Source organism: Protopterus annectens, chromosome 8.part0 (assembly GCF_019279795.1).
Source record: "Protopterus annectens isolate FY-2018-M chromosome 8.part0, PAN1.0, whole genome shotgun sequence".
NCBI classification, from domain to species: Eukaryota; Metazoa; Chordata; order Ceratodontiformes; family Protopteridae; genus Protopterus; species Protopterus annectens.
The window spans coordinates 925,876,170-925,902,669 of record NC_056741.1 but is presented as its reverse complement, the minus strand read 5'-3'; the positions used below and the strand labels follow the sequence as shown (position 1 = coordinate 925,902,669).

Genomic DNA, 26,500 nt, shown 5'->3' with positions numbered 1-26,500 from the left:
TCAGCATGCCAAATAATATACGTTGAGGACTACAGAAGGACACCATAATATTGACAACAGTGTTAAAAGGATATAGTTCCAAATATAGACCCCCCCCCCATGGGGGTCTATATTATAACATCAAAATCTACAAAGTTCGAATGTTATAATATCGAACGCTAAACACCAAAATCCGCAAACATCGAACAGTCAGAATAGCGATTTTTTTCCCAGGGAAAAAAATCGCTATTCCGAGAAACATACACACAACACAAACACACACAAAAAAACAGCAATCCACACACATACACTTAAAATCTTACACCTAAACCTAAACTAAACTTTACATACACTACTAGCTATCCACTTACCTTAACCCGACCCTAACCCTAAGGTCCATCACTATCTTACACTCATGTCACCCTTACCCTAACCCTAAGTCACCTAACCCATCCCCTAACCCTAACCTACACACAACTGCACACTTACCTGACCCGCTCCCTAACCCTAACTCACTTAACCCGCCCCCTAAGCCTAACCTACACACAATCGCACACTTACCTGACCTGCGCCCTAACCCTAATGTCCACAAAACCGCACACTTACCTGACCCGCTCCCTAACCCTAACTCACCTAACCCACCTCCTAACCCGAACCTACATACAAACGCACACTTACCTGAACATGACCCGTAACATTCCAACATATCAAACGCTGAAAACAGTGAAGCCACAGCAACGGCCCACCGAATTCTTTCCCTGAGAAAGAATTTGGTTTCCTGCACCTTCGCTGTTTTCAGCATTCGACAAAACTGGTTCGATATTATAACTTTCGAACTTTATAAAATTCAATGTTATAATATAGACCCCCCCCATGGTACCTCAATGGGAACAAAAGAGACCATGAAATGGAGTCATACCATGCTGCAATCTGGGTTCTACCATTATGATATACTTATAAAACTGGAAGCCATTGCAATTTGGCAAACCATAAACTATGATTCAAAGTTCAAATACTTTGGGAGATCTAAAAAGGCAGCTCCAGCGGATTTATCATAACTAATTTTACCTTGTAATCATCAATGAGCACAAGAAAAGCTGTTTCTGTCTATAATCCATGTTGGGTGAATGAAAAGATAAGCTGAAAGATACCGATGGAGTTTTAGATGTCCACTTTTTAAAGAGAAGAGAACAGGCAAATAATTTACATTTACTGAAAAACTGCAGATGAGCTGCCTTATTCAATGAACAGTAATATCTGACTTTTAAATGGCAGGAGCATACATGTCTCAGATGGAATGAATAAATGTAGAGTATGAGTAAGTTATACCGTCTGCAACCATTATTAGACATTTTTGGAGAAGGAGATCAGTGAAGGTTGAAGGACTTTGACTCTTCAAGCACAATAAGGACACTCCTTAAGAAACTGCGAAAGGAATTAGAGCTCAGCATTATGTTACCAGGAAGTTCCAGGTGTTAAAAAAGGATTTTGTAGTACTAAACAAGTCACTGGGGATGCACAAGCCAGTGCATTTCTTTGTGCCAGTCCCAAGCCCGGATAAATGGGGAGGGTTGCATCAGAAAGGGCATCCGGTGTAAAATTTTGCCAAATCATACGCAGACAACGGTACAGAAATACATACCAAATTGGTCGAGGCCCGGGTTAACAATGACCACCACCAGTACTGTTGGCCAACAGGGTGCTGGTGGAAATTGGGCTACTGTTGGCCGAAGGAGGAGGAGAAGAGGGGGAAGGCTTGCCCAAAGGCAGGTAAAGGCTAGGACTGTGATAGTGAGGGTCAGAACTTTAAATGTTGGCAGTATGACTGGTATAGGGAGGGTGCTAGCTGATATGATGGACTGAAGGAAGGTTGGTATATTGTGTGTGCAAGAGACCAAATGGAAGAGGAGCAAGGCTAGGTGTATCGGAGGCAAGTTCAAATTGTTTTATCATGGTGTGGATGGGAGGAGAAATGGCGTAGAGGTTATCCTGAAGGAACAGTATGCTAAGAGTGTTTTGGAGGTGAAAAGAGTGTCAGATAGAGTGATGTTTATGAAGCTTGAAATTGATGGTGCAATGATGAATGTTGTTAGTGCATACACTCCACAAGTTTGGTGTGTGATGGATGAGAAAGAAAAATTCTGGATTGAGTTGGATGAAGTGGTGATGACTGTACCCAAGGGTGAGAGACTAGTGACTAGAGCAGATTTGAATGGGCATGTTGGTGAAGAGAACAGAGGGGATGAGGAAGTGATGGGTAGGTATGGTGTTAAGCAAAGGACTGCAGAAGGTCAGATGGTAGTGGATTTTGCGAAAAGGATGGACATGGCTGTGGTGAATATGTATTTTAACAAGAGGGAGGAGCATAGGGTGACATACAAGAGTGGGGGAAGATGCACACAGGTGGATTATATCTTATGTAGAAGGGCCAGTCTGAAGGAGATTGGAGACTGTAAAGTGGTGGCAGGGGAAAGTGTAGTTAGGCAGCATAGGATGGTGGTTTGTAGGATGACATTGTTGATCAAGAAGAGGAGGATGAGTGTGAGGGCAGCACCAAGGATCAAATGGTGGAAATTGAAAAAGGGTAATTGTGAGGTGATGTTCAGGGAAGAGTTTAGATAGGCACTGGGTGGCAGTGAAGAGTTACCGAATAGCTGGGTAACTACAGCAGAGCTAGTAAGAGAGATGCCTAGAAAGGTGCTTGATGTGACATCTGGAAAGAGGAAGGAGGACAAGGAGATCTGGTGGTGGAATGAAGAAGTACAGGAGAGTATACAGAGAAAGAGGTTGGCGAAGAAGAAGTGGAATTGTCAAAGAGATGAAGAAAGTAGACAAGAGTATAAGGAGATGAGGTACACGGCAAAGAGAAAGTTGGCGAAGGCTAAGGATAAGGCGTATGAAGAGTTGTATAAAAGGTTGGACACTAAGGAAGGAGAAAAGGACTTGTACTGATTGGCTAGACAGAGGGACCAAGCTAGTAAAGATGTGCAGCAGGTAAGGGTGATAAAGGATAATGAGGGAAACATACTCACAAGCGAGGAGAGTGTGTTTAGCAGATGGAAAGAGTACTTTGAGGGGTTGATGAATGAAGAGAATGAGAGGGAGAGAAGGTTGGATGATGTGCGGATAGTGAATCATGAAGTGCAGTGGATTAGCAAGAAGGAAGTAAGGATAACTATGAAGAGGATGAAGAACGGAAAGGCTGTTGGTCCAGATGACATACCTGTAGAAGTACGGAGGTGTTTAGGTAAAACGGCAGTGGAGTTTTTAACTAGATTATTTAATGAAATCTTGGAAAGTGAGAGGATGCCTGAGCAATGGAGAAAAAGTGTTTTGGTACCGATTTTTAAGAATAAGGGTGATGTGCAGAGCTGTAGTAACTACAGAGGGATTAAACTGATCAGTCACAGCATGAAGTTATGGGAAAGAGTAGTGGAAGCTAGGTTAAGAAGGGAGGTGATGATTAGTGATCAGCAGTATGGTTTCATGACAGGAAAGAGCACTACAGATGCAATGTTTGCTCTGAGAGTGTTGATGGAGAAGTACAGAGAAGGTCAGAAGGAGTTGCATTGTGAATTTGTAGATTTAGAGAAAGCATATGACAGGGTGCCTAGAGAGGAGTTGTGGTATTGTATGAGGAAGTCAGGAGTGTCAGAGAAGTATGTTAGAGTGGTACAGGATATGTACGAGGGTAGTGTGACAGCAGTGAGGTCTGCGGTGGGAGTGATGGATGCGTTTAAGGTGGAGGTGGGATTACATCAAGGATCAGCTCTGAGCTCTTTCTTATTTGCAATGGTGATGGACAGGTTGACAAACGAAATCAGACAGGAGTCCACGTGGACTATGATGTTTGCAGATGACATTGTGATCTGTAGTGAGTGTAGGGAACAGGTGGATGAGACCCCCAAGATGTGGAGATATGCTTTAGAGAGAAGAGGAGTGAAAGTCAGCAGGACTAAGACAGAATATATGTGTGTGAATGAGAGGGAGGATAGAGGAATGGTGGGGATGCAGAGAGCAGAGGTGGCGAAGGTGGATGAGTTTAAGTACTTGGGATCAACAGTTCAGAGTAATGGTGAGTGTGGAAGAGAGGTGAAGAAGAGAGTACAGGCAGGATGGAGTTGGTGGAGAAGAGTGTCAGGAGTGATTTGTGACAGATGAGTATCAGTAAGAGTGAAAGGGAAAGACTACAAGAGGGCAGTGAGACCAGCTATGTTATATGGGTTGGAGATTGTGGCATTGACAAAAAGGCAGGAGTCAGAGCTTGACATGGCAGAGTTGAAGATGTTAAGATTTGCATTGGGTGTGACGAGGATGGACAGGATTAGGAATAAGTATATTAGAGGGTCAGCCCAGGTTGGAAGGTTTGGAGACAAAGCCAGAGAGGCAAGATTACGTTGGTTTGGACATGTGCTGAGGATGGATGCAGAGTATATTGGGAAAAAGATGCAAAGGATCCTGCCAGGTAACAGGAAAAGAGGGAGGCCTAAGATAAGGTTTATGGATGTGGTGAGAGAGGACATGCAGGTGGTTGGTGTGACAGAGCAAGATGCAGAGGACAGGAAGAAATGGAAACAGTTGATCTGTTGTGACGACCCCTAACAGGAGCAGCCAAAAGAAGAAGAAGAAGTACTAAATAAGTCATTAAGAAGAATATTTGTGGTGGTGTGTATGGCATTGTTAAAGTACTATCCTACCAGAAACTGTGTGTGCATTTTTTTGCTTTATTTTAATAAGGCTATTACCTGAAAAAAGGCTAATAATCTCTAGTGTACTTACCTTTAAATAAAATAACAAACTCATCCACAGATGAATAAATAAATAGATACACAGACAAGCAAAGTCATCACACACAATATGATAATGAGCTTGTGGAAAGGACTTTGGCTGACCTGGTTTTCCAAGAGTAAGTAGTCTCACAACATCCAGTCAGAACTGGGATCCTGGATTGGTAAATTAAAAAAAAGGTGCTGCTTACTTTATTCAAGCATTGCCTAAAATCTTTTTCAAGTTCCCTAAATCTGATAACATGCTTACTTTTTATGTGTAAGAATCTAGCTAAGGAACATGACTTGATAATATTTCCAGAGAAGTGAGCAAGCGTGACTCATTTTATTAAAAGAGCAGAATACAATGCACTGGATAAGCTTGATACTCTTTGTACACTGTACAGTACTGCATATATGAGCATGTGAGCTAGGTTTTCATTAACAAGCTGGAAGAATTCCCTGGTAATTTTCATGGGAAAATACAAATCCTCCCAACACAGTGCTTAGACCTCAGTTACTTGTATATGTGCTTGTCTGTTTGCCTGTTTACTTACATTTTTTATAATATTAGTTCCTCTAGACATGGACTACTTCCATGGGTAACCTAAGGTGATGTAATATATGGGCTAAGGATAAAAGGGAAATCTTCTACTACTTTTAATATGTGGAATGGAATGTTTACACTAAACTGTAATGCCACCAGCTCTGGCATGCAGAACCTTGGTGTAACATCTCATTTGAAGGACTACAGTTTAGGGTTATATCACCCCTCCTTATATTGAACTAGAAAGTTAGTATTAAAACATGAGCTAAGTATCGGGTATGGGGGTAACCCGGTCTTCAAGTATTTCACATTTCTTTAAAAAAGCAAATATGAAGCAACATTTTTCAATTTTATCTTTTAAACAAGCATTTATATGCATTTTATTTGACAAAGCTCCAATACAGTTAATTTACCTACCTCCTACCCTTTCTTCCACTACTACTTTATAACTTCCCTTACCTCACCACTTCTACATATGACTCCATACTTACCCACCATGTTGATATTCTTAGCATTATTCTCTTCCTCCCTTTATTCTTCTTACCTTCTTCGAACACCCACTTAAAAACCAGCCAGACTATATAAATAAACATACATCTATCATCCACACCTCTCTTACCTCATTCGTAAATTCTACCTCCACCCCTAGCTATCACCTTCCCAAATTCCATAGGCACTCTCACCTCACCTATGCCTTACCCTCTGATAAAAAAATGAAACAACTAGCCCTTCCTAAAAGCAACATCACATACAGACTTATTACTCCTACCTTAGAAGACGGTGATATTCACCCCAACCCTGGCCCTTCACATCCCTCCCCTCAAGTATCTAAGCCTAACTTCAATAACACCCTACTCATAGGACATCTAAATATACGAAGTGTAAATAACAAAGTACCCTACTTACATGCCCTGTTAGACATTCACCACTTTGATATTCTGTGCCTCTCAGAGACGTGGCTAAAGCCAGCCACCAAAGACACTGAGATTATACCCCAAGGCTACAATTTATATAGGCTTGATCGTTCTAAACGTAAAGGTGGTGGAGTGGCAATTCTATTTAAGAACCATCTTAGCATCTCCACCCTCCCAGCCTGTCCAACCCAGGATGTTAGAGCTGAAGCCATCATCGCTAAACTTCAATTAAATGCTCAAAAAGCTCTTTACATCATCTGTATGTACATACCACCAGGCAACAATATACCTATCTTAGAAGACTTCCTCAGTTGGGTTTCCACTAACTACCCCCAAGAAACTATAATTCTGGGTGACTTTAATATAGACTGGAATACTATTAATAGTGAAAATCCCTCCTGTCATATAAACCTACATGGTTTTACTCAATCCATTACCACTACAACAAGGCTTAATAAACCAAGTAAGAAACAGAGTATCTTAGACTGGATACTCATAAACAAAGTCAATGTCTCATACAAAGTAGGAACTATGCCTGATGACCTCAGTGACCACTGCCTAACCTATATCTCTAGAGAAAAGACTGACTATCAAAACCTCCCTAACACTAGAATAATACGCTCTACCAAACACTTTAAAACTGACCTATTTCAAAATGATCTCAAAACATGCAACTGGAACCTCTTGAAATCACTTCCTCTTAATGAAGCAGTATCATTCTTTAACTCAACCTTCCTTTCCATTTTGGATAAACATGCCCCTGAACGCTCTATTAAAATGAAGTCCAACATAGCCCCATGGCTCTCAAAGGAAACAAAGAAATTAATTTGTACTAAAAATAAAATTTGGGCCAAATGGAGATACCATAGAATCAGCTCTGATTATCTTCATTTTCGCCAACTTAGAAATCTTACAAAAAAAGCTATAATCTCTGACAAAAAAAACTACTACTGTGAACTTCAAGAAACCCATTTCAATAAACCCAAACAATTCTGGTCTTCAATCAACAAACTCCTTTCACCTGGAACAGCTAAAACTCCCTCCCCCATAAACGCAGACCCAGATACCCCTAACCATACTACAAACGCTTTTAACTCCTTATTTATAGAAACCATTCAATCTCTTGCTAGACAACTGAACGCCAATAACTTTTACCCTCCAAATAATTTTGTTGATTCCCCCCACAACTTCACTCTTCATCCTATCTCTACCTCTTTCATCTATAAGCTTATTCTCAAACTGAAACCCTGCACCCCCTCTGCTGATAAACTCACCTCTCTCTTTCTTCAAAAGGCTGCTAAACAGATTGCATACCCTATATCTATACTCATTAATAGGACTATCCAAGAGGGAACCATACCAGATATATGGAAAGTCTCTCATATCATCCCACTACACAAAGGTGGTAACTCTATTGACTACACTAACTTTAGACCTATTGCTCTTCTCTCACCTCTAGCTAAGATTATGGAGAAATGTATCCATCAGCAACTTGTACAGTATCTCTCTTTACACAACATAATAGCCAACTGTCAACATGGCTTTAGACCCCACCATAGCACCTCCACTGCCCTCCTTTCCTTTGTTGACACCATCAACAACTATCGTAACTCCAGTCTTTTCACCTCTGCTCTATTCATTGACCTCTCTAAAGCTTTTGACATGGTGAACCACTCTTCCCTTATTAACATCCTTGAATCCCTCTCATTTGATAACCTGGCTATAAAATGGTTTACTTCTTATCTTAGCAACAGACATCAAGCCGTTCGTTGGGACAATCATATCTCTTCCTTATTGCCTGTTTCTATTGGAGTCCCACAGGGCTCCATTCTCGGCCCACTTCTCTTCTCCCTTTACATAAACGATCTCAACACTGTAATCCCTCAAGCTACCTGCATCCAGTATGCTGACGACTCCACTATTATTTGTTCAGCATCTACCTCTTCAGAGCTACTCTCTCTAACTCAAACTACTTTCAACACTGTAAAACTTGGTTTACTAGACGGTACCTCCTCCTCAATGCCAAAAAAACGAAACTTCTCCTTTTCACTCCTACCACTCGAGCCTCCCCATTAAACTTCAACATCATGTCTAATGATACCACTGTCATCTCTCCTGACACGACAACTAAACTGCTAGGTATAACCATCGACAACAATCTCACTTTTGATCAACACATCAATAACATCATCAAAACAGTTAACAAAAAAATAGGATCGTTATACTGTATTAAACCATTTCTTACACCTTCTACCAGAGCTACTATCACCCACTCCCATCTGATATCTACTCTCTTTTACGCCTCACCTATTTTCACTAACCTTAAGAAGGCTAACCTAAATAAACTAGCAACCTGTTACAATAGCATTGCCCGCTTTGCCACCAGTAACCCTTTTAGAACACATCACTATCATAACCTAAAACTCCTAGGCTGGCTTGAGCTACAAAACTGCCTTATGATCTCACAACTTACCATTGCCCACAAGATACTTTACCAACCTGATAACACCCCTATACTTTCTCAACTTTTAATCCCTTATAATAATCTTACCTCCCTTCGATCTTCTTCTAAACTCATGACCAAATCTGTAAAATCCCATAACTTAGCTGGTGACTCTCTGTTCACTAATACTGTAGGTAGGACATGGAATCTGCTACCCACTGATATCACTCTAATCTCCTCCTTACCACTCTTCAAACAAAAAATCAAACTGTACTTCCAAAATCACTGGCTTTGTTCCTGTAAGACTCCTGACTAACCTTCTTCATTCCCCCTACTCTACTATAACTATACACTGTACTTATTAGCTATACATATACTTTCTTCTTATCGCCCTGTTGCTCTCCTCTTATGCTCTGACCCACTCCTCCTTTTTCTCTCCCCTGTCCTCTTTTCCATCTTCTTACTTCTTCTTCTTACTGACCATTGCTTCTCACTCTTCTCCTCCCTTGTATTTCTTCATTAATCCCTGTTTTACTTCTTTCTCTCCAACAGATTATCGAAAACAATTTTGCTAATCTTTAGCTGTTTAATTGTGATGCTTCTACTGAAATAGTATATTTTTTGGTGTGCCTTAGGTATTTTGTTGTTCTTGTTACTAAATGTATATTCTTATTGTACTCAACTTTTTATTAATATGTCTCTTTGTAATTGATTTATGTGTGGAGCTTTTCTCCCCAGGCCTCTACTGAAAATGGACATATATCCAGCTAGACTAGCCCGGTTAACAAATGTAAAATAAAATAAATAAATAAAAATAAAATTATTTCTATGAATGTCTTTTTGAAAGTCAGATGACTCAGTCCAAGTTTGTGAGAATCTTTCCCATAGCCACCACATGGAAAAGGGTTTTAAATGACAGGTGGATAAATGGAGAGATGAATGAATGGAAGGCTGTAGTGATCAGAGAAGGTGAGGATTAATAAATACATCTTAATGTAAATAATTGTAATATTTTGCAAATACGTTACGGTGCAACAGCAAACATTCAAAACATACACATACACACACACACACACACACACACACACACACACACACACACACACACACAGAGCCAAGAGCATTTTTAGCTCATTAATTTGTAGGTTTTTACAAGAGGTCAGACAGTTCTGTCCATGCTGCTTGAAGCTCAAAAAGGGGGCAAAACATTGTACTTCTAGAGCTAGAAAGGTTTGCCATTATTGGCCTGAATGCACCAGTAAAGATTTAAAAAGTTAAAAGTGAAAAGTCATGGGCATGCAAAAGGAACATGACTGAAACAATGGCATGTCCTTAAATGGTAATTTGTATACATCCCAGTGGTTTCCTACAACAGGAGGTTTAAGGTTTTAGATCGTGAAAAGTGTAGCTTAACTGGGTATTTCTTGGGGTTTCTACTGATTGGTTTGTCTGTCTGACCTTATCCCCTTATGTTTATGTCCATAACTATAGAAATGGTCATAATGTTTACAATTCTGTAAATAACTCAACAACCAATCAACATCCAAACCATGATTAAAATCTCCTTCGCAGTTCTAGACAGAGTTTAATATCTTCCTACTTGTTTTATTCATCATGTGAGCCTTAAGCTAATACTTCAAGTAGCATATATGTGTGTATATATATATATATATATATATATATATATATATACATATATAATGGTTTCTACTTATTATTATAAATACAAAGAAAAAAGGTAGACACCTTCAAGCAACACTTGGTGTATCCCAGAGAAATGATTTGATGTGTCACAAGGGTTTAATAAGTTAAAATGGCACCATCCTCTGACCTGTATTGATATACCATATAAATGATATAAATCTAGGTTAAGGGAATTGAGCAAAGATTGATGTGAGAATTTTACCAAGAGAATATTTGGCATATGGAACATCTTGAAAAACAGACAGGGCTTAGGAGCCGCTAAATAAGGTTATTTTGTCAGACAAATTTTCTGTGCAAGAGTCTTCAGACATCAGCACAAAATACATATCTGATCATGTTCCAGTATTATTTTACCTAATACCAACTTCACAACTGGTTGGTTAAAGCTATTGAAGCTCCATCCCCTGCTACACAAAATGTGCATTCAGGGAATTCCTGTCAGAGTGGACTAACAAAATTATCAGTGAAGCTATTCCTTCCCTATAAGGTAAGACATTGAGCCTTAGGTGGGGAATCTTCAAGATAATATTACTAGGATATGTAAGGACATTCATAACTGTTAACTTTAAAAGTCACAAAATGTACCTAAAACACTGGTAGCAAAGTGTTCAGAATATCAAAGCAGCTATTTCTTCTTTGAATGGTATAGAGAAGATATAGGTTGGGGAGGGGGGCTTCAGACTTACAGTTCAAATTAGCATCATGTCAACCACATTGTAGAAACAGCAAAGGCTAGAAGTTAGCTAAGTAAGAGAGAGTACTTAAGCATAAATTAAATGAAGGTTAGCTAACAAGATCAGTGGTTAATGTTAAATTTGAAAGGGGGAGATATAGTCTGTAAACAAGGCTATACATAAAGTTTTTTTTATATAGTATTATATTAACCTCCATGGCATTAAATTGGTAGAGGAATGAATGATTCTAATTCCTTAACTGGAGGATGACAGACATTTATTTATTTCCTTACTTAAGTAAATATGCATGCATACAAAGTGACCCTTTTGCTCCACTGAGTTGAGGTCCATTTTCCATGAAGTTCAGGATCGCAGTCTGCTTTTGCAACTTGGTCAGAGTTGCACTGTAGGCAAAGGCTGACTGAAGGAAACAATCTCAGGGCTACATGGAGAGGTTCATCAGCCTCTTACAGTCATAATCCTCTGAGCTAAACTGACAGAGACCCCTCAGTAGGGGAAATCGGTTCCGTAATAAAATATTTGACCGAGTAGAAAGGGCTTGTAAGATGACTTTATGCCCATAAAAATAAAAAAATAAAAAGCTTCCCTTATTTTGGGCTTATTTAGTGACTACTGCTGGGAAAAAGCAGTTTCAATTCAGTTTGATGTCTTGATGACTGTTATAATTGAGACAGCTAGAGACGCAAGGCAAGTGACAAAAAAAAAAAAAAGCTTGCCTTGGTTAATGACATAGACCTCCACATCTTAGCTAAACATTTAAGTACAGCATTGGCTCTGTACATCCATAGTTTATTCTATCCAGACCAGGATTTTTGAAGGGGAGGATAAAGGGAATGAGAATACAGACCATCTTCATTCTCTGATGGACCTTATGGAATTAGGCGAATGTAACAATAGCCTATACAGTGCCTTCTTTTGAAAAGGCATGTGATTCACTTTATTGAACATATTTATTTTCTAGTATACATGTTTTGGGATTGAGGGATATACCTAGGACCTAGGAATGATTCTTTATTTCAGCTCACACATATACATCTCATGAAATGCAGAGCTTTCTTAAACAGTTTCTAATCTTAGGGGCTTCTGGCTTCTCTCTACTCTGCTATCCTGTTGGGCTCTAGAGCCACTGGCAGCTTTAGTGAGATGAAATACATGACTGGCAACCCCTAAATTTCTAAGGGCCTGATGGCAAGTAGGGATGCTAGGTGATGCAGCTGGAAGGGTCACTTCAGTAATGCAGATGTAGCGCAATTTAGCAGGTACTCTTTGATTATTAGTAAACCAATGAGGAAAAAAATGCTATAAAAAGCTACAGTTCTCTCTTCCTTCCTACATAAGATATGATTGCACATGTTTACATAGTTAAGCTCTAATACTAGACCCTCAGATGAACACCACCACCCTCATTCATAAAATAAGGAGAAAGCAAATATGGTAATAGTGTCGTTTAAGCAGGGCTGCCATCCGAATGATGATCTGTCCCCATACACGTATGTTATCTTGATGCATCTCTCACTAAGGTACTGTGATAACACTAGACTGGCAAAAATACAGGTGATGATTACCTTTATATGGAATAGGATGTCAAATGGAGTAAGCAGGAATACTTTGATGCTCCCTCTGGACAAGGGTGGGTTAGGCCTCCCAGTATTGCAAAACTATGTGGCCTACTTTTTGGAATGGCAAGTTCATGATAGCAAAGATGGTGAAAGGAGTTACAGGAAAAAAACACTCACAAATAGTATAACAAATCGAAAGGACCATGTTCTCACTGTGCTTTTGATCATAGTTTGACATGTCTGTTTATGAAAGATCTGAAACAGGATTTTACACTGGGTTGTTCATACTTAATAAACAATTAATGTTTTAGCTCCTACAGCATTAAAAGAAAGAAAAAAAATGTATTGCTAGATGTCCAAACTGCTCTTAAAAAGGATTTCACCGTTGGCATGCAAAAACTCCAGTTTCTTTTATTGACTGGAGCTGGCACACTGAAGATGACCAGGAAATTGGCATATGATTTAACTCCCCATGAGCAGGAGATTGGCAATGAATTTCTTTTAAAACCATGGGTGATTCTATTTGTTTTAAGCTGCTGCTCAGTATGGATGAATATTTATTTCACATAGCAAACCTTTTTTGTGGCAGCAGCTCAAAACCATGATGCAGAAAGGGAAAGCACTTAAATATTTTATGCAGCAAGTCAGAACAGGAGAGTGAACTGAAATTTTTTTGGACAGCAACTGCACTTCTATGTGTGTGTGTGTGTGTGTGTGTGTGTGTGTGTGTGTGTGTGTGTGTCTGTGTGTCTGTGTGTGTGTGAAATGTCCCAGTTAGAGGGCACTGCCTAGTTAAGTGACATGCTTAGAGATTCAAAACGTACATTAGCTACAGATAACAAGATCCTTATTCTCCCACACCACCTGCAAGACCTCCATTAATTTATTTTTGTGTTTGTCTCTTTGGAAATTCCCTGAGGATTACTGCCAGTCATTAAGAGTTTCACAGTTTTTGTGGTTTAAAAAATACATGTTTATGCAAAATCTGTTGTTCTGTTTAACTTTTTAAATTATTTAAAATATGTTTCTCTTATTTGTCTCCAGTTTTGCAGAAAATTTCTGACTTTGCTTCCAGCTTATGCCTGTCATTGAGTAAGCCTGTCATTGAGTAAGTTGTTTTGTAGTAAACAGAAGCCTCATATGAGCCATGTTCTTTGGATATGATCTTTGGTTTACTTAAGGTTGAAATGTGTTTATTGTTTAGTTTCAAATAAATTAGACAGCATGAAGTCTATGAGTTTAATATTTATAGTTTAAGTATAAATATATTTTTTAATTTAATTTAACTTGATTTTTTGCAAGCATGTGGGTGTGAAATGCATTAGTTTGGTCTACAACTGTTTGCCTAACACTTAAAAGATAAAGGTTATGAGTAGTTAAATAATTGCTTTCTGCAGTACACAGTTTGATTCCCTCAGCCTTCATTTGCCTTTTATGTGACTCCATCAGGTTACTCCAACAGATTGTACTCCTGGACTGCTGCAAAAAGGAACACCTGTATCCAATTTTTTGTCTTTTGAATTTCTGCACTCTTCACATAGATGCTAATTATTACTTCACTGCATGTTGTTTGAGTATGAATCCAATCACATCTCTTGTAGTTAAATTGGTTGCCATGTGCATTTCACTAAATGTGAGTTTCAAGATTAAAACTAGTTCACTGTTGTCATGCTAAGTATGTTTTTAGTGTGAACGTGTTTTATTTTGTTTAGAAAATGGCTGTCAGTGTTCTTTTTTTCTGTAAAATATGAAAGAAAATATTAAATCTCTGTGATAATTGTAAAGGTGAAGTAGAAAATACTATACACACTGACAGATTTGAACAGTGCTTCTGGTAAATTGGGGAGAGATACAGCCAAGTAATGGTATATTGGTATGTCTGGCAAGGATCTGATTCATTACCCTGCATAGGGCTCCATTTGTCCACAATCCAGTTCTGCTGACTCTGGAGATTTATGCTGCACCAATACAGCATTATTTACTATTCAAGTAGGTCAGATCTATAGTGATTGATGTCAGAAGGGAAAGCTATTCTTGATGACAGGAAAGACATAGAGAGGTCAAAAATGAGATGTAGGTACCCTGCAAGTATGAAAGTATACACCCCCCACCACAAAACATGTTATATGCAGTAATATTGTTGATTTTTGTATAACATGCTGCTGAACAAAAGCTATTGTAGCATTTATATCATTTGTAACGTTTTGCTTTATTTATTGCACTAGCAAATTAATTGTTTTATTAATAAAATACCCCTTTCAGAACCCACCAATGTATAGCACTAAAAAGTCTAAATTGGTTAGAACTACCCCATCAACTAACATATTTAGCTTTCTTCCACCTATAAATTTATCCAGAATCCAACAGCTTGTCCAGTGCTAAATAACATTCTATACAACTACACAAACATGTTCCTAGTTGTTCATAATAATCCAATGACCAAAAGTCCCGTCTGTCCACAAACCTACCAAATCTGTTGAGCGTTGTGTGCATTAGTACAATGTTGCTAAGGCCAGGAACTCCTTACCATTATCTGTCAGGTCAATACCCTCCCTTCCTTGCTTAAAAAGCTGTCTCTGTTCTTGCTCAACACCAGGATTAACTGAGTCTATATCACATAGTCGCAGTTTTATAACTTCGAACACAAAATGTACGAACCATTCCGTTCGAAGTTACAAAACTTCGACTATGAATAACAAAAAAAAAAAAAGAAGGAAAAACAAAATAAAGCATTGTAAGCAGTAGGGTAAGCCCCTCTGCACCCCCCCCCCACACCCCCGCTACTTAAATATACCAACTGCGAGATAGGACCTCAGTCAACAGAACAGAAACCTCCCCTTATGGAGATTTCCATTGAAACGCTCAAACTTGTACAAGTTCGACTATGTGATAGGAACCCGATTAACTATATGTTTAAATGTGAACAAATACCTATTCTTTACCTTAGATCACATTACTCTTCCTTCCACACTCGCTTCCTTACTTCTATCATTTTGTCTCTCCTGGCTTTCTTTGTAAATATACCATAAGCTTGTTTTTTTTTCCACCTTCATATTGCAAATCCTGCTTGTATTATACTAATTTACCAATAATTTCTGCATAAACTGGTTCAAATTTCTTTAACTATTAAATCATTGCCATACAACTTGTATCCTTTCTTAACCAATGTTTTCATATTATGTCTAATATGGTATAATTATTTAAACTGTATTGGTTTTCTGCATTATTTTACAGACTATAAAACTACAGTTCTTAAAATGTTTTGTAATACTTTGGAGCTTTTCTCCTTGGGCCTCCACTGAAAATGGGCTCCTACCGAGTTAGACTTTCCTGGTACTCAAATGTCAATAAATAAATAATAAATAAATAAATAAGCCTGGATTCTGTAAAATAGTCTAAATATGTTGCATTAGATATTTCTGCAGTGCCTTCTTTACAGTCTCTAACAGCTGCAAAGAGGTTGATCTTTCTCAGGTAATATAGCCTGCATTATTTGGAGTGATAATCAGATCTGCGTGATCAACATCATCCATTATGTAGTCATTGTTAGATATTATTGTGATCACATTCTAAAGGATTACACATTTGGCTAGAATCTTTTACTCTAGCAGGTAGAATACAGGGTTTGAATTCCACCTTCATTTATCTACTGTGTGACCCTGAGAAAAATCACTTAAACAAACAGTGCTTTGGAGCAATTTGGAATTTGGGCTAGGCTCCTTAATGGTATCCAGGACTGCATGCTTGGTAACTATAAACCTGTTGTTACTTGCCATCCATTCCCGATTGTACAGCTAATCTAGTTCAGGAAATGTTATGTCAACATAATCAGAGCACCATATTAATGTAACATTGGCAATTTATTCTTCTGGGGCAGCAAACACTAAATTTGTAGATGAAGCATTAAAATGCAAAGTTGTTTGCCAGCAGCAGCCTCTGTAATAGTAATAGTAATAGAATTAATCACATGACTTTTACTTCTGTCCACGGTGGTGGTGCTGCGTAGCATTGTCACCTCACAGTTAGATGTTGCCCATTCGATTCTCAGTTAGAGCGCCTTCTGTGTGGCGACATGCGTGAATGGGTGTTCCTTCGTTGAAGGTTGTGCGTTAGGCCCGGCAAGCCAGTACATAAAAATCTACTGCCAATCATTAGCAGACCGGAGTTCTGCTGTGGCGACCCCTAACCGGGAAAAGCCGAAAGACATAAACATGACTTTTACTTCTGAAGAGACTGTGCATACTGGCTTAGCACTTTTTATCAGCAGGTTAATATTTCTTGTGCTGGGATAAATACTCTTCTCTTTAAACTGTGCAGCACATGGCTGGATCTTATGGTATGATGCTGGTGAACTTTACAGTTTCATGTAGTTAATCCAAACTACCAATAAAATACATGTAATTTATTTCTTCTTAACAATAAGGGGAGCACACAGTTAAAAAAGTGAATATAACTGTTGCTGGGGTTGGGGAGCTCTCTGCGGCTGAGTACATTATGTTTTTTCATCTGATCATTTTTGAACAGTCTTTAATCTGGCTTTCCAGGACTAGTGTGTGGGGTATGTGCGTGAATGAATTAAGCTGGAATATTTTGGCTGCTGTGTGTGTGAAACAATTTTGAAATATGGGACTTTGGTCAGTATTATTGTTTTTTTTTTGTTTTTTTTTTTTTTAATACACAGACATCTGAGAAGGATGCAGTCACCAATGTAGCTATAACTGCTGTATTTGAGGGATGTCTTTTGAATAAAAATGACTGACCCTGCTGAGCTGATAGTTAAAAAGTTATTGTTCTGCTTTTGCTAGACAAGTGTGCGTTTGTGTAAAGAAAACTGGGATATTTTTCATTGGATATTTTTTATCACAATCAGATATGTAATGTGTACACAGTCAATAAACAGGCCGTGATTGCTGAGTACGGATATTGGTGGATTATAATGACAGGGGTTTTATGGTTGCAATGTTCTGAAATGGGTACTTTTATCATTATTTGTTCAAACATTTTGTTTCACTGCTTACTGGAAAAAATGTTCGCAACTATAAATTTAATATGCACGCTAGCAAAGTGTTGCTGTATTAAACAGGAAATATAATTTAAAACAATCAGGAAGATGAATCAAAGAACACATGCATTAATGCATGGTCCTAAAAATGCTTGTAGTGGGCCCATAATATGAAAATAGCCAGAGACCCAAAGTAAACTTAATCCACCACTGGCCAGATGCATTTTCAGTAAATGTGAGCTTCAAGGGAAGAGAAGTTTACTGTTGTTCATGCTAGTTCTGTTTTTGATGTGTGGCTGTTTTGTTTTGTTTAGCAAATGACCAGCAGTGTTTATGTTATAAAATTTGTACTAAAAGTTTTAAATTTAATCTAAATCATTAAAAACCTCTCAGCTTGCATAATATTTTCCACATTACATTTACAATGATTATAAAGTCATTATAATAATTACGGAGAGAAAGACAAGTAATGGATCACAGGAATGGCTGTGGAGGGGTCTTGGTCCATCACCCTACCTAGGGCCCAATTTTCCCAGTATCTGGAGGAGTCTTGGTCCATCCCCCTGCCTAGGGTACAATTTGCCCATTATTGGTTCTCGTTCTGAAACATTACAAGATGAGAATCCAGCAATATAAGGGCACATTGTCAACAGGATGTATGGAGTACAGGAGGGGAAACGTCTATGGAAATGGGTAACAACCATTCTGTCTACTGGGGGGAGCTGAATATAATATTGTGGACTTAAGACTAAGGAACTAAAAGTAGGGAAGTGGGTGTGTAGGATGGATGCTGGAGGAAATTTCATATTTGTTAATTTTAATGAATAGTGGGGAAATACTTGGTCAGTAAATAAAGCTGTATTTACATTGCCTTCAAAACCGCTAATGTTTCTTTTAATTATGGTATACAAGGAAACAAGGAAAAGGTACTATAAAATTTTTAATTGTTGTGCAACTACATGTTAGCATTTGATTGCTAGCAAAATGAGAGTGCAATGAAATTCGATGCTATTTACTTGCTCTAATGATTGAACCTGTTAGAAACTGACAAATATATTTATATAAAAAAACATTCCTTTCCAGAGGATATATACTTGGGTATGAATTAAGGCTACAAAAGTTCAGTCACTGAACCTGACTAGGTACCCTCTCATTTTATCACTCATTTTAAGATGATTTTTATGTGGCAAGCTCCCTGTTTTTTCCCCCTGAAGGCCAATGTTGCCAGTTTAAAACCATGCAGGTAAATCATAAATTATATGATGTTGCCTATGCCAATAAATCTTTTGTGGGGACTGTTCAAACTTGCCAGTCAACTCTTAAATGAAGCAATTAATTCAAACCTGAATGCATTCCTTTTTGTAGATTATAGAGGTGCTTCTTATAGATGGTGCAAAAGAAAAAATAGACCTGCATGAATCAACACTAAGAATATGTAACGTAAACTGTTACCATAAAAAACAAACAGTCCTCCATGGCCATATTGCAGAGAATTATGATTGATTATTTTTGCCTTAATTACTCATTCACAACTGAGGCCAACAGCACTTTACTTTTCATCTCAGAGGTGACAGAACTCCAATATAAATATTTTACAGGAGGTATGTTTTGGTTGAATATGTGAAACAGATTTAACAGACATTATGAATTCTCTGTACATAGGTACATATAGGTGACTTAGGTCATGAGTCAATGAATGGGATTGTATGATAATTATTATTTACGTAATGTGATTCTTCGGAAGTGATTACATTTTAAACTGAATAAAATGATTTGATGCAGAAAGATGTCCATGCAGTTCTGTTTAGAGTAATGCAGTGTCCACTGTCTACCGCTGACACCATTGAATTAACAGTATTTGTATTTAATAGGTTTTGCTCCTCTAGAACAGGATCATTATATTTAGTATGAATGCATAAGAATTAAATTATTTGATGACTGAGGAAACAGTGATAGGTTAATAGGTGTGCACCAGGCTAATGACTACTGGGATCTTTTTAAGCCTAGAAGTGCATCTCAAATTTCTGACATGTTCTGGTACCTTTGGAAATGTAAGCAGGGGCTTGGAAGATTAAATATTTACAAGCAGGGGCCTGGGAAATAAACCATTTGCAGGCTGCTTGCATTTATTAGTAACGTAGGTGCCAATAAAGGGTGAATTTCCAGTTCCCCATCCAGTTGCCCAAGTTACAATTGAATTTGGTCAGTGAGGAAATCTGCTTCACGTGGATAGGGAGCCTGTTCCAAAGACGTGGAAGTCTCTGGGATGCATACCTGCCCCTCCAGCAGGTCCTATTCATATCACAGGAAATGTTTAAGTCTTTAGGATGGGTAATTCTAGTGCTTTTTTTTTTGTGGATATGAAGAAGGTCCATCAGAATGGGGTCAAAAATGCCTTGCGTGCCAGTGATATATCTCCCCTCAACATCCTGTGGGACACAGAATACAGGGATATGGTTTTGAGGCAGTCTGCACAGGGCATGTCATTTAAGCCTTCTATGTTTGAGTGAAGAACCTATGTGGATGTTCCAATTTTTAGATGTACCTGGTTAGGTACATACCAAAGGGTGCATTGTACTTACTGATAGGTCTGATGAGCTCCAAATAAAGTGAAACAATGACCTTCGTGGACCTATATCATGCCATACCTTTGCTTATAAGTTTCACAACATAAAATGGTTTCCTCAATACCATAGAAACATAATGCTCGAAGGCTAGATTATTTTCTTTGTGGATCCCCAGTTCCTTGACTATTGGATTGATTCATAGTTACTAGGGGTGGCTGAATTCCCAAAGGAAACTCTTATGCATTTTTTGGCATTTAGTTTTAGTCCATGGCTCTGACACCAGTCATCTGTCTGCGTCAGTCTGTGTTGGATAACATTATGGGGGCTTCTATGACTGCGCCTAATTTGTAATCATTCACAAATTTGGTCAGTCAGAGGCCCTTGACACTGATACTGTACTAAGCTAACCAGGTATTCTGTTTAAGTAAAGAAATAAACTGTGACTGGCTGAAGGATAGGCAGAGTGATAGTCATGGGAAGTATTTGACTCAGGGCTGTAGTCACTATTATAATAATTATGTTATTAAGCATATCAAACTTCAGAGTTACTACTTGCTTCCAACAATATCAGCCTTTTTATTGTTTATATCACAAACAGAAATAACTAGGTTTCCATGCAGTAAAAGTATTCCTTAATTAGTAGTACAACAAACATGCATCACTTTTGACTCTGCTGTATTCTTTGCATTCTGATTTGTGCTGTTTTGATTTCATGTATTTACTTAAAAGTAAGGCATTTGGTGCCTATGTGTTTAACAGAATGTTGCTTTATAAAAGTTATTTTGTGCGCTATGACTTAAGTGTTGTGTGTCCAGATAAATCTACTCAAGAGTGCCTCAAAAGTATGAAATGCAAGGACAGGAGAACAACATAAAGTTGGGTTTCCTCTGTGAGTGTGATTTTGGTCAGTTCTAGCCGTGACAAATGAACTGTCCTTGGCCATAATTGAGAAGAGTTGGATCAGTTTCCACAGCTCCAAGGGCAGTCAGGTGTTTTGTTCTGGGCTTCAGATAAGTTGTGCATGTAGCTTTCATGTCCTTACTGTGTGTCTGTAGTTTTTTTTCACTTTCTCAACTTTATGATCTGGGTCATAGCTGAAAAGGGTATGTAAAGATCAGTTATCTCATTATATCAACATACAAATTTAAACTCATGAATAATGTGAAAATGGAAGCTATTTTTACCAGAATCATCAGCTTGTCAGCACATTCTTAATTACTAGATATGTTTAGGAATATAGGTTTTAACTGCCTCATGGTATATATTTCTCTTGAAGGCTGAATACGATCCAGAAGCAAAAAAGTCATGTGTTTTTAAAAAGGAGGATGTAGGCTATAAAGCACTTTCATCTCCAAATAAACATCTCTGTTAATATATAATGTTTTTATACAAATGACTTAAATGTAAAACTAACCTGACTCGAAATTTCTGCTCCAATCCACCATTGAAACCAGCTTTCCACTGCAGTGTAACAGAATTATGGGAAAAGTTGGCCACAATTAGTTCTGTGGGTGGGTCCGGGCGACCTGGTCAAAGTAAAAGTAAAATCAGTTTAATACAGTTTTGGTAACAATATGGTATTTTTAAATTTTTAATTGTCCAGTCTTGGTGAAAGAATCTTGCAGTTTTGGAGAAATAGAACAGCTTTCAAAAACTTCCACCAGTGATGTTATCTAGTGTAACATTTAGACCTTGGGCAGACTGTCATAGTTTTCTATGATACTGTTCATGTTTTATTGGAAAACAAGAATTTATGGATTCTAAATAGACTTCAACAATCAAATAATTTCATTATTAAAGTATTCACCTCACTGCAGATGCATGCTGTTAATGCAACACTCCTTTTCATTTACTAGCATGTCTACTGCATATCTCTGAACAAATCAATTAAGCATAACGTGCTCCTGGGTGGCCCCCTAAAAGGGACACTTGAGTCCAGTGGGCTTACCAGGTTAACAAGCAAACAAACAAAAAATGTACTTATTAGCCACTGCAGTCTTAGTGTGTTACTTCTTGACACTGTATATGGAAAATGGTGTCCAGTCCGCCAAGAAGTAGACTAATCTGATGAAGATAAACAGGTAAGACTGCCTATTCAACAAAATAATGCTGGCTTTCATTGCTGTAGCACATGACTCATTAAACATAATCACAGCGCAGTGTTTATTTAGTAAATGAAAGTGATAACATGCAAGTACCAGCAGTAGTATAAACCAGTATGTAAGGCAGAATACCTGTTTGAATTTAACATAACTTTTCATTACACCTGCACTGTTACTTTTTTATGACTAACATCTACTAAGCAAGTTTTTGGTTTCTAATTTTGTTTTATATTTTTCCCTTTCTTTCTTCCAATTAGAAATAAACTACTACCAGTTAAACATGATAAGAAAAAGAAACCACAGTAAGTACAAAAGTGTATGTAACTTCTGGTAGCTTTTATTGCAGATGACTTTACATAGACTTTTTCTAGACCAACTGGATAGCGCAATGGAGCAGCGGTAGCGCTGTTGTCTAACACCAAGAGGTTCTCCAGTTTGAGTCTCAACTGGAGTGCCCTGTGTGTGGAGTCTGCATGTCCACCCTGCATTCATGTAGATTTTCTCTGGGTACTCCAGTTTCCTTCCACATTACAAAGATATGCATCTGGAGCATTTCTCCTCAGACCTCTGCTGAAAATTGGCTTTGTTCCAAATCAGACTTTCCAGGTAAACAAATGTTAAATAATAAATAAATAACTATATGATTTTAGCAATTTGGTATCTGAATCAGTTGTGCTACTCCAGTTACCTTTTCCACAGATTTCATTTTTAGCAGAATTTCGAATAGTAACTCATATTGATTGCCAACATAAGAACTAAAGTAACTAACCCTGACTGCAAACACCATAACTGCTGTAAGTAACACAGAGTGCAGACAGAATTGTTGCAGTTAACACTGACTGCAGCGACCAGAACTGCATATAAATATGTATATATATATATATATATATATATATATATATATATATATATATCTATAGGAATACATGCATTTAGGTGAATGTACATTGTCCGACATCCTAAATGTCGAAGGCAGTGACCCCAGTTTGCAGAATGTCGAATTTTCAGATGCCAAACCCATGAATACCGAATGCCAGCCAGGCTAATATTCCCCCCTATCGACCCATGTTAGCGCTTGTTGTGGTGGTTATACAACCGGAAATGTCGAATGCGGTGTTATGCTCGACATTCTGAGCATTCGCTACTGTGAGTTTTGACATATAGGTTCGGAAAATGTGATGGTTGGCAATGTTGTCTTTGACCATATGCATGTATTCCATATATATATCTATATATATATATATACATATATATATATCTATATATATATATATATATATATATATATATATATATATATATATATATATATATATATTCCTAGCTCCCACTTTGAATGCAGTCAATTAACCAAAAGCACAGCTGCTACTGAATCTGTTGCTAACCCTGGGCAAGCAAACTTCTGTCTAAGCATTCTAGCGTCCTAAGTCAGACACCTGAAAATCTGGTTCCACCCGGCCATAACTGCCCTCCCAGCAACAGTTCTTCATTTCAAACTTGTATGTTTACCCTAAATTTCACTGTACTGGTTTGATAGCTCCAAATTAAGTGTACTGTGCATCAAGGTGCTGTGCCAACTCCACTAATCTCCTCCTATCTCTTGCTCCAGCTCCCTCACTCTTCTCTCTCTCTCTCCCTCTCCTCTGCTCTCCCATTCATCCTGCTGCTTACCTAAGGCCACCTATACTCTCTTACAACTTATAACCCAACAGAATTTCCTGTTACCTTTCTTCCTCTGCCTTCTCTCCCTCCCTCAACCTTTCCCTCTGCTACCCTTGGAATCCTCTTATCCTGCCTGCTATAATATCCATCTCTCAGTGGTTACACTCACCTTTCTGGGCTTCTCTGATTGTTTTTCTTTGCTCTGTGCTGAGCTGAGACCAGACTAGCCCACTCTGTTCATCATTGCTACGCTCAGGCTCACTCTACTCCTCTACCCTACCCAACCCCACTTACCTCATATTTATATTCTATATACCACACCTCTTCCTGTTATATCACACAAATCAACTTTTTTCATCAGTCAACAAACCCCACTGCTTTCCCAGTCATATCTTATACTCCTCCCTCCTAGTCACACTCCCTATATATTCTCTCCTCTCCCTGTAATCATCCTACTCTGCTTTTGTCTCCAGTATAACCCTACTACATATAGGCATATCCCCTGCTCTTCCATTTCTTAATTCAGACTTACTATTCCCCATCTTTAAACTTTAATTCCTTATCTCTAACTCACAAATATTTTCTCATCATGCTCCACATATTTCTTTTCACCTCTCTTCTCTTCCTCCTCTCTTTATCGACCTGTTACCACACAGCACTTTCTATTAAAAATCATCACCCACTCTCTTTAACAGTCACATTAACAGCACCATCATCTACTCACATTTTATCTCTCCATCTCTCTCTTTAATTTTTCACCCTCACACCTCATCAAGATCTAGACTTTTCCTAATATGTCACTTTCATCTACTCTGAAGTTAAAAGCATCTATTATTACAGACTTCTTCACATATCTTATTACTTTCATAGATACACTTCTCCAGGACAGGGGCATGCATCCTAACACAGGCCCACATGTCACTACCCCTCACAACCACTTATATCACACACCCCCCCTATTGCTCAACCCCCACCCCCTCTCCTTCTATCTATATCCCTCCAGGGAGCAATATTCCCATCCTTGAGAACATACTGTCATGGATCTCTCAAAACATAACATATGAAACCATCATTATTGGTGACATCAACATTCACTGGATTAAACTTATAACTACAGCTCCTAATCTTAATATCAAACTTCAGGACTTCCACCAACTCATCATTTCTCCTACTCGCATCAACAAAAACTTCACTACTGGCCCTACCCTAGACTGGATCCTCACCTCAGATCCCAAACTTCATCACACCCCTGGGACACTTCCAAACTCTTTAAGTGATTATTTTTCTACCTATATCCACAGATACTCTCTGCTACCATCCAAAGACCACCTATAAAGAGACTGTCGTAAACCTACCAACTTCAGTCCAACTCTAACTTGTCCAGCATAAACTGGTCCTTCATTTATCAACTCCCTCTCAATGAAGCTGTTAATTCATTCAATCAGATTTTCCTAGACATATTAAATTCACTAGCACCTACGAGAAAAATCAGAATAAAATCTAACTTTGTCCCTTGACTCGCCAAATATACCCGCACCATAATGCACAAAAGAGATAATGTCTGGAAAGCCTGGGTCAAAAACAAATCCCCTTCCCTACTTCAAAAGTACAAAGATCTCAGAAACCTTTAAAAAAATAGTTAATAATGATAAAATAGAATATCTTCTGCTCCACCCAATCAATCCTACAGAATAATCAAAAAAAATTCTGGACTACCATTAATAAACTTTTTTATCCTGGCAACCCTTCCACATCCAACCCCAACTCCATAACACTCCTACTGAAACTGCCACTCGTCTAAACAACTACTTCATAGATACTATCCAAAAGCTAACTCACAATAACACTTCCTCTTCCTCTCCTTCATCACCCAACAATACATCTTCCTGCAGCTTCTCATTTAAACCAGTTCCCAACACTTACATCAAATCCCTCTTGCTCAAACTTAAACCTTGCTCCCCCTCTGCTGATAAACTATCTTCTTACTTTCTCAAAATTGTTTTCAGAATCTATTGCCTATCCTGTCTCCATACTCATAAATAGATCCATTACTAAAGCCTGTGTTCCTGATATATGGGAATCCTTCTATACAATCCCACTATATAAGGGTGGTAACTCCAGTGACCCTTCTAACTTCAGGCTCATTACCATTTTGCCCCTATCTCCAAAATTCTTGAGAAATGTATACATACCCAGTTACTCAAACATCTGCTAGATGACAACCTGCTTACCTCCACCCAACATGGTTTTAGGCCCCACCATAGTACTTCCACTGCATTGCTCTCTTTCACCCATACAGTAGCCAAGGCCAGTGATAAAAACATGCTTATTTCCTCCTTATTCCTCAAGTTCATAAAAGGCTTTTGAAACAGTTTCTCACCTTAAACTTCTTAATAAAGACTTAGATCTCAACTTCTCCAGCTCCTCAGTTAGCTGGTTCTCCAGCTATCTCTCCAACAGGCAACAGTCTGTTCACTGGCAAACAGTCCTCTCCGTCTTTCTTCCAGTCAACACAGGAGTTCTCAAGGATTAATCCTGGGCCACTTCCTATTCAATATCT

At 38.3% G+C, this 26,500-nt stretch overlaps 1 protein-coding gene across 1 annotated transcript in view; it reads right to left on the bottom strand.

Annotated features, from left to right (window-relative positions):
- The window catches only part of NPHS1 (NPHS1 adhesion molecule, nephrin), a 1,231,105-nt gene that overhangs the window by 267,850 nt on the left and 936,755 nt on the right, over nucleotides 1-26,500 (bottom strand). Inside the window, exon 20 of the mRNA XM_044079328.1 lies at nucleotides 21,591-21,702. Within this exon, the coding sequence (XP_043935263.1) occupies nucleotides 21,591-21,702 (112 nt within the window). The remainder of the gene's footprint in view (nucleotides 1-21,590; nucleotides 21,703-26,500) is intronic.